The sequence below is a fragment of the Neophocaena asiaeorientalis genome, unplaced genomic scaffold (genome assembly GCF_003031525.2).
Source record: "Neophocaena asiaeorientalis asiaeorientalis breed wild unplaced genomic scaffold, Neophocaena_asiaeorientalis_V1.1 scaffold612, whole genome shotgun sequence".
NCBI classification, from domain to species: Eukaryota; Metazoa; Chordata; class Mammalia; order Artiodactyla; family Phocoenidae; genus Neophocaena; species Neophocaena asiaeorientalis.
Window position 1 is genome coordinate 734299 of NW_020171815.1, and position 10028 is coordinate 744326.

General features: G+C 44.3%; 1 protein-coding gene across 4 annotated transcripts in view; it reads right to left on the bottom strand.

Annotated features, from left to right (window-relative positions):
- Positions 1–6175, bottom strand: part of PDE1C (phosphodiesterase 1C) — a 273423-nt gene extending 267248 nt beyond the window's left edge. For all 4 annotated transcript variants that reach the window (XM_024737279.1, XM_024737251.1, XM_024737260.1 and 1 more), the window contains exon 1: positions 5685–6175. In XM_024737279.1, coding sequence (XP_024593047.1) covers positions 5685–5785 — 101 coding nt within the window. In that variant the 5' untranslated portion in view covers positions 5786–6175. The remainder of the gene's footprint in view (positions 1–5684) is intronic.
- Positions 6176–10028: the final 3853 nt, after the last annotated feature.

Here is a 10028-nt window from a genome sequence, read left to right on the forward strand (position 1 = left end):
CACTTCTCTCCGTGGTCTCTAACAAGGCAAATGGCACCAAATTCACTAATACATCCGAGACAAAACAAGCTTGGAAGACAACTTCTCCTTCTCTCTTTCTCTCTGCTCCATTCTAATGTCAACTGTGCCCCTTATTTTTTCCTCCTCAGTGGTACTACCATAACTGAAGAATCTTCTCCAACTGATCTCCAGGCCTCAAGTCTCATCTCCAATCTGTCCTCCATACTTCTTCCAGAATAGCCATCCTAAAATTCAAATCTCATTGTGTTACTCTCTAGCTTAAAGTCTTTTAACAATTCCTTAGAACTTAAGGGATAAAGTGTAAACTCCTTAAAATTACATGCATTCAAAAAAAGATTCCCTGAAGGATGAATGGAGAGTGTCTGGAACACATTTGTATGTGTGTGTGTAACGTGGTCGAAGACCTGCCTCCTTAAACTATGAGCATGTATAGTTTTGAATAAAACAAAAAGTAAATTTTTAAAAATTCCATGTATCACTACCTGGCCCATGCCTTTTTTTCCAACTTTATCTCTCATTCCTCCTTGATGTGTCAATGTCTCCCATACCTCTGTACCTTTGTACACTGTTACCTTCATTCACTAGCTTTATCTATCCCTCAATATTGCACTAGATGAGCTACAAGAGGATACCTCACAACTACCTTTTAAGGAGAATATCTAAGACCTCTGGGGATTGGTTTGTCAGGGAAGGTAACCCTGTTACCTGTACAGCTGATGGACCAGGGACCAATGTAGGGGCCAACTGCTTCTGAGGTGACCTGGGAGATTTCTGTCCAATAGCTCCGTGTTGAATGACAGCAGCTAGACCCAACCACACCCACTCTTTTGGGATTACCGGTAAGAGGTGAGCATAGGGAAGGGCACTGAGACTCAGGCTATATTCCTAGTTAAGTAGACACAGCTTTTCCAGTTGTCCATAAAAACAGCTCAGAATTCTGAGCTGATGTACTCTGCTGACTGGATGACTCCTTGTTTTCCTCACATCTCTGCAGAAGGCTGACGTGAAGGAAAGAAATCTGTGCAAGTTTCTTCCTTGTGACTCTAAGGACTCTGCTCCGAGTAAGTCTGCAGCTCACTGCTCACACCTTCTCCGGCCCTCCCAGGCAGAGGTAGCTCCCCGTGTATCCTCTGTAACTACAGTCAACACTTCCGGGTGTTCATCTCTTTAGCTATATAGCCTTATATCTTACAGCCTTATGGATTATCTACTTTTGCACAGAATTTATCAAAGTGCCCGGCACATAACAGACACTCAGCAAATGTTAACTGACTAAACTTCTGTTGCCTGAACACTGATGGCCCTATTAAAAATTTCAGATGAGTAGAAAGAAAGTACAGAGTGAGAAGTCTTTATTAAATAAGAAATATAAAACCAAAGATCCTGGCTTCTTGGCCTCTGGATTTTCCCCCCGCCTTTGATGTATACTTTGGAAAAGTCACTTAAGTTCTCTGTACTTGAGTCGGGGTATTAGTGAAGGCTTTCAGAGACACCAGACTCGAAGTAGCCTATGCAGGAACACAGCCTGATGGATTCGCGTAGCTGGGACAGCAGACAGAATCAGAGAAACAACTGCAGGAACTGGGGCTTGTGGGAGCAGACGCAGGGACTTCCACTCCATCTTCTCCCCTCTGCTTCTCTGTAAGTTCTGGCCTGTCTCCTGTCACTGAAAGCTCTGCTCCACGCAGTAGGAAATGGAGCCAGCAGCAGCCACCAGGAAAACCCAGAAGAGAAAGCAGCACTCTCCCCCAGCCAACAGAGAATCTCTGTGGAAGACTCTATTGCTTCTGCTTGGGTTCTGTGCCACACTTGAGACCAACCACGGTTGCCAGAATGGTGAAGTTCTATGATTGGCCAATCCTGGATCTTGAGCCCATGCAGGGCTGGGGGGCAGGGGAGAGGGTCTACTGCCATAATAAGGGGGATGGGAAAGCTTGCTGAATAGACAGAAACAATAACCCCAGTCTGTGACCCTAATAACCATACACCTGGGGATACTCCAGTAACCAAAACAGATCAAAAACAAACAAACAAACAAAAAAAAAAACCTATGTCCTCATGGAACTTATATTTTAGTTGGAGGAAACAGACAATAAATATAATAAACCATATCTCCGTTTATGTTCATAATACTATTTTAGATCATGCAAAAAAAGCATCATCATCTTCATAGAGTGTTATAAAAGCATAAAGCTTATTGTACTGATTACCTCATAGTTGGGCAAAACAGACATACAAAAGCTCAATTACAATTGTGACAATAAATGCCAAGAAATAAGTGGAACCTGTTCTCTTGCTCTCAATTAAAAAAAAAAAAAAAGTATAGAAGCACCCTTTTGTCATCATATAACAGGAAAAACTCTTGGTCAGGACCCAGGGTACAAGTTATGACTCAAAACCATACAGCCGTGAGGCTCCCCCTCAACATCAGAGGAAGCAAGTGCAGTCGTCATGTCTTCCCTGCTGGAAGATGCCCTAACAAAACAGGCGTTGGGAGGGGCTCTTAACAATTCCACCCACTCCTACAGAGGATAGAGTAAGGACAACAGCACTTGGGGGACAACTGAGGAAATAGAAACACAAAAAAAGAGGCTCCTTCCTCAAGGAACTTCTATTTTAATTGGAGGAAACAGACAATAAGCATAATAAATAAATTAAATATATAGTATTAAGACAGTGAAATGTGCTAGAGAAAAAAGGAAAGCGTGGAAAGGGGGATGTGTGGGGCTTGTAATATAGAGAGGACCATCCCCTATATTCTCCACACTGTAGATTCTTGGCAACGATCCTCTTGCTGCTGCTAAAGACCACTCCAGGCAAGTGCAGAAAAGGGGAGGAGAAGAGAGAACCTGGGTAAACCTAAGAGTGGGACTCTGCCCTGGGTCGTGGCTTTGCCACATCTTGCCCAGTTTCCACCTCAGTTTAGATTCCTGTGCCCAACCTGGGTAATGATGTTAATTAAATCCACCTCCCATCTAGTTCATGGAATATTGTGTTGATAGTACCACGTGGCCTGTAAGCTGACCCAGATACACATTTACCTTCATTTTGAATACTGAAAAGTTCATCTTTGGGTCTGTATGCTTCCTTCATCACCTATTCATTGAGCAATCTACCATGTGCCAGACCCTGTTCTAGGCACTGGAGGTACAGCAGTGAGCAAGACACACAAAGTGTCTGTCCTAAGGAAATGACATTCTACTGGAGGAGATGAAAAATTCAAGGATAGATTAAGTAGGCGAGATACTGACAATACCACTAAATAGTCCAGGCATGAGATGATCAAGTCCTGAAACTTAGATGGCTCTCAAACAAGGTGAACCAAATTCCTGACTATCTGTGGTCACCTGTAAAGCCCCTTCTATACAGGTGTCATGGTAATAAATTGGTATGAAAATTCAATTTTGGCTATTGAGTTTTTCTAAAATGTTGAAAGAACAGCTTCCTTTCTCTTACTGTTAATCCACTGTGGGAGCAAAGAGACACATACCCTTCCATCTCCTAAGGTTTCTATTTTGTTAACTGCAAAAGTGTTACTCCAAGTTGTATAAAAAAGCATGCGCTTTGGTTTCCGGAGTCTTTAGCTACTTATTATAGCACTACTGTTTTGTTAAAAAAAAAAAAAGTGGTAGTAAGAACCATAACAGTAGTAAAAAAAAAAAAAAATGTCATAACAATAGTAACATGTCCTTTTTCAAATCAGAAAGTGAAGCTACAGATCTCCTGGGACTGCTGTTGGGCAGGGTGTTTCAGTAGGAAGGGTAAAAAGAGAAGGATTCAAAAACACACATTTGGAAAAGAATCAACCTACACCTTTTATGTTCAAAGGTACAGGGTGCTAGGTAAACACGAGAGACTTGAAAACAAAAACGCAGACAACAATCTGGGGAGAGAAGCCTAACAGATGAAACAGAGGAAGCTACAAGACAATGCGTTGTAAGCTCTGAATGCTTTTTCACACAAGTTTCCCACCTCAACCTGGCTGATTTGCCCAAACACTCTTCCCCAGCCTGAGTTGCTCTGTGGAGTTGGTTGGAATTGTAAAGCAGCCTGAGAGAAGCTGTTCCTGAGTGTGTGCACATGGGTCCCTCCAGCCGGGATGTCAAGGAGACCAGCTTGACAACACTTTGACATTGTATATTTCGGACCCAGATTTTGTGGATGCAACAAACTTTCTGTGTACCACAATATGATCCCATGGAGTGTTCATCACATATAACACGAGCTTATTGTAAACACCTCTCTGAAAGAGGTGCTGCATTGCATGCATCTCAACTGTTGGAAGAGCCTGCCAGCCAGAAAGACGAGATTTCCAAATAAGTTTACAGCCTCTGCTTGCAGCAGCCAGACAACCCCAAAATCATGTCACTTGGCATGGTTTCCCATTTAGATCAATGGCAATGAAACTCACTTTGATTATTGATGGAAGGGCTTTTATAAATTGCACTTTAAATGGGGATACCTTGAAGAAACACCTACCTTATTGCTTCCCTTTAGAAACTGTGAATAACCTGGTTGGAATGTGGTCTCCCCCAAGATAAAGATAACTTAGATCAGTGCCTTTCTGACTTGTTTTGGTGTGTGTGTGTGTGTGTGTGTGTGTGTGTGTGTGTGTGTGTGCTTTCAAAAACAATAACTGCAGCAAAACAAACTGCCAAGGAGCTGGTTTTCCCATCATTGCCCTTGGTAGGAACAGAAGGTCTGGAGAATGTACTTGGAGATAACCTGTTTTTTTGTTTATCTGCACTAGATATTTGATGCCAAATATCTGGGAAATGAGTATCTGGTGGTTATGGAAGGTATCTTTGGGACCTGCCTGGTCAACTGAGGAGCAAGCTGTAACCATACAGCTGTCACTACAGCTTCCTGACTGGGATAACCAGCAGTTCATTGTTTATGAAATCTTTTCACAGAAAATAACATATATTTTCAGGTCACCTCTCTTCAGTACCCAAAAACAGACAGCAGCCAATGAAGTGGATGAAATTCAGAGATCTCTGTTCACCAGTCCAACTAGAATTCTGGTCACTGTATTGAAAGCAAACGCCCTATTTCACTGTTCAAATATTACTAGGAAACTCCAATATTGGTTCTGAACCCTACTTTCTCCAAAAATAGTCCTTCCTTTCAGTAACTCTTTTCCTGCTAGAAAGAATCCTAAGAAAATATCAGAAGTTGAAGTAGGCTAGGGAGAGGGAGAGGAAAATCTAACAGGCAGAACGCATGCTGAATTTGAACTGTTGGTAAGTTCTTGGACCACCTGCCAAGGTGTCTGCAAGCATTCTGCAGAGAATAACTCTTCCTTTGATTAAAAGTCTGTGACCTGAGTCCCCAAACTTTTCTCCCCTGACAAACAAACAAATAAACAGAAATATCTCCATGAATACTGAGCTACTATAACTGAAATCTAAGGACATCGCCTCTTCCCCAAAGAAAGCATGACTTGGAAACAGCAAGGCATTCCGAAGCACTCAGAAAGACAAGTCTCGCTGTTGAAAGGAAGGTAGCAGTGACTGTAATTAACAGAGAAGCGGTTGTGGAACTTCTAGCGCTGTATTTTTAAGGGTCATGCAGGAATTGGGGTGAGCAGTCGTGACTGTGGCTGTGTAGTAAAATACTGATGAGAGGGAAATAGGGTGAAAGAAGTAAACAGATCTACTTACAGCCCTCGGAGCCGAAGCCAGATTTTCTCGATCTGTTCTGGTTGCAGGTATTTCAGAGAGTTGCTCTCAAATTCTTCAATCTCCTTGGTTGGCGACTCCATAGCTGCAGTTTATCACTGGGAGTGAGGCTGAGAGACTTTGGGCTCTCCTCTCCCGCCTCTTTGCCCAGCCCTGCCCTCGAGCCCCAGTCAGGTGGCGAGCGCGTCTGCCTGTCACTTTCTGCGTGCGCTCCCCCTTCTGCGACCCCCAAATCATGGCTTAAGGCGGGCCCGGAGGGCCGGCGACCCCGGACCCAGGTGCTCCCCGGAGGCAGCTGCGGGAACCAGCCATGCTCCTGGGCTAATGCCAAGGGTAGGAATTGTGCTCCTGATTTGGGAGAAAACACCTCAGACCTATTCGGGTTCTTTTTTTTTTTTTCTCAAACAAAGCAAAGGAAGCGAACAGTTTGGCAGCTGAAGGACTGCAGGGGGGGAAAGGGAGGACCGAGTGGGGAGGAGAGGCGGCGAGGAGGGAGAAAGTGAGAAGGGGAGACCGAGGAGGGGGGTGAGCCTAGGGGGAGCCGACCCGGGGCTGGGCGGTCCGGGGCTGGGCGGTCCGACCCGGAGGCCGTGCACCAAGGCTCCACCCGCGCCCCCTGCCCTGGGGCGCCCCGCGGCTCCCCCTCCCGGTCGCTCTCTCCCCAGCCACGCTGCCTTCCCGCCCCCTCTCTGTTTTCTGTCACTTACCAGCAGCTCTGCTGACAAGCGAGAAAACTGACAACTGAGAAGAGTCGTCTGCGAGCGCGCCGGGACCGGCGTCTGGTCTGGCACCCGCGGGCGCGGAGAGAGGGGCGCGCCGGGCACCGCCGGCGGCAGGGCACACGCTTGCCGGGCTCCAGCCCCGCACCCGGAGACCCGCGCGCGCCAGGGCGGCCCGCCGTGGCGCAGGGCCCCCAGCCCCGGCGCGCCGATGGCTCCCGAAGCCCGCACAAAATGAATAGCACGGCACCGCTCGCGGAAATCCCAGGGAACCGAGGTCCGTGTCCTCCCAGGGGGCCGGTGGGGCAAACAGCCACGGCGAGGTTCCGCGGAGTTTGTGCTTGGAGCTTTCATTCACAGCGCTCACTTCCACGCCCGCCAGAGAGGCGGTTCCATTTTGAAATATTAAAGCAATTGACAGGGACTAAAGTAACCACACATCACACTTAGAAAGTCCCGATATGTTCTTGCTAATGGGAATCATCTCTCTCTCTCTCTCTCTCTCTCTCTCTCTCTCTCTCTTCTCTCTTCTCTCTTCTCTCTCTCTGTCTCTCTCTGTCTCTCTCTCTCTCTCTCTCTCTCTCTTCTCTCTTCTCTCTTCTCTCTCTCTGTCTGTCTCTCTCCCCCCAAAATGGTGTGAAAAAAGGAAAATGTAAACAAAAGTAAGGAAGTTGGAGTTTCCACTGATTCATGACAGACTCCTCAAAGGGTCCCTGGGCAGATGTTGACACTGGAGAGGAGTTTCAGCTCCACGAAGCTACAACTCAGTATCTGCGTCCCCCTAAGTCATTCACAATGTCAATAAAGTGTAATGCTCAGGCAGGGTGGGACCAGGTAATGCAGTTAAGAGGGGAGGAGAGAAGTGGGATTAAAAGAAAGACCAAAGACAGAAAAAGAAAAGAAAGAAAAGATCCTGGCTTAAGCTGACTGAGGCCCAGACATCACAGGAACTGGTGGTCAAGCTCCCTTCTAGATGCAGCCACCACCACTTCCCACTTCCCAGGGGCCATTTCAAACCTGGGACTATAATGGTATTGTCTCTCATTGGCAGTTAATGATTCAGTCACACTCCCCAGCATTCTTATTCTATCTATCAGATATTTGCCTGCTTCTCAAAATTCAGATAAACTTAAAGGTGAGAACTAGTTTTTCTCCATTGCTCAAGTAAAGTTCCATTCAAGTGGCCTTGATAAAGAAATTTTTAAAACAGTGTTTAAATCCTAAATGCTCATCCATTTGGAAGTGGGCATTTACTTTCCAGAAATTAGAGATGAGAGTAATGAGGATGGCATGGCTAGCCCCATTCACTGCAGTGGAGAAGGTACCTGCCTCAAGGTGAGATGACAGACCTTTTTGATTGAAAAAAAGAACTTACACACTCACCTACCACACAAGCTGAAGTCACCTCATTAAAGTCAGTCCTTAAGGACTTTCTGGAAGTACATACAGTTCCAGTGAGTTAAAGTATTACTCTCAAGCAAAGACGGCATTAAGCAGTCAACATCTTACGATAAAATTCCTTTACCTGAGGAAACCAATTTACCAACCCAATGTCACCCAATGCGAAACTGTGACTTCATGGAATTGGACTTTAAGAGATTATTTTATGTTATTTTATTTTTTAACAACTTTATTGGAGTATAATTGCTTTACAATGGTGTGTTAGTTTCTGCTTTATAACAAAGTGAATCAGCTATACATATACATGTATCCCCATATCTCCTCCCTCTTGCATCTCCCTCCCACCCTCCCTATCCCACCCCTCTAGGTGGTCACAAAGCACCGAGCTGATCTCCCTGTGCTATATGGCTGCTTCCCACTAGCTATCTATTTTACATCTGGTAGTATTTATAAGTCCATGCCACTCTCTCACTTCGTCCCAGCTTACCCTTCCCCCTCCCTGTGTCCTCAAGGCCATTCTCTACGTCTTCGTCTTTATTCCTGTCCTGTCCCTAGGTTCTTCAGAACTTTTTTTTTTTTATTCCATATATGTGTGTTAGCATATGGTATTTGTTTTTCTCTTTCTGACTTACTTCACTCTGTATGACAGACTCTAGGTCCATCTACCACTACAAATAACTCAATTTCTTTTTCTTTTTATGGCTGAGTAATATTCCATTGTATATATGTGCCACATCTTCTTTATCCATTCATCTGTCGATGGACACTTAGGTCGCTTCCATGTCCTGGCTGCATGGAAGCCATTGTAAACAGAGCTGCAATGAACATTGTGGTACATTATTCTTTTTGAATTATTGTTTTCTCAGGGTGTACGCCCAGTAGTAGGATTGCTGGGTCATGTGGTAGTTCTAGTTTTAGTTTTTTAAGGAACCTCCATACTGTTCTCCATAGTGGCTGTATCAATTTACATTCCCACCAACAGTGCAAAAGGGTTCCCGTTTCTCCACACCCTTTCCAGCATTTGTTGTTTGTAGATTTTCTGATGATGCCCATTCTAACTGGTGTGAGGTGATACCTCACTGTAGTTTTGATTTGCATTTCTCTAATGATTAGTGATATTGAGCAGCTTTTCATGTGCCTCTTGGCCATCTGTTTGTCTTCTTTGGAGAAATGTCTATTTAGGGTCTTCTGCCCATTTTTTGATTGGGTTGTTTGTTTTCTTGATATTGAGCTACATGAGCTGCTTGTATATTTTGGAGAGTAATCCTTTGTCCATTGATTTGTTTGCAAATATTTTCTCCCATTCTGAAGGTTGTCTTTTCCTCTTGTTTATGGTTTCCTTTGCTGTGCAAAAGCTTTGAAGTTTCATTAGGTCCCATTTGTTTATTTTTGTTTTTATTTCCATTTCTCTAGGAGGTGGGTCAAAAAGGATCTTGCTGTGATTTATGTCATAGAGTGTTCTGCCTATGTTTTCCTCTAAAAGTTTGATAGTTTCTGGCCTTACATTTAGGTCTTTAATCCATTTTGAGCTTATTTTTGTGTGTGGTGTTAGGGAGTGTTCTAATTTCATTCTTTTACATGCAGCTGTCCAGTTTTCCCAGCACCACTTATTGAAGAGGCTGTCTTTTCTTCATTGGATATTCTTGCCTCCTTTACCAAAAATAAGCTGACCATATGTGCATGGGTTTATCTCTGGGCTTTCTATCCTGTTCCATTGATCTATATTTCTGTTTTTGTGCCAGTACCATACTGTCTTGATTACTGTAGCTTTGTAGTATAGTCTGAAGTCAGGGAGCCTGATTCCTCCAGCTCCGTTTTTCTTTCTCAAGATTGCTTTGGCTATTCAGGGTCTTTTGTGTTTCCATACAAATTGTGAAATTTTTTGTTTTGTGAAACATGCCATTGGTAGTTTGATAGGGATTGCATTGAATCTATAGATCGCTTTGGGTAGTATAGTCATTTTCACAATGTTGATTCTTCCAATCCAAGAGATTATTTTAACAACTTGTTTTGGGGATACAAGACAGAAGTATGATCCCCAAATGGAGTTTGGCATGTGGGATCTTCCCGGACCGGGGCATGAACCCGTGTCTCCTGCATCGGCAGGCAGACTCTCAACCACTGCACCACCAGGGAAGCCCATTAGTGGGATTTTGATCAAGTCAGAGAAAAGCAAATTTTGAAAGAAAAAGGAAAAGAATAGCGT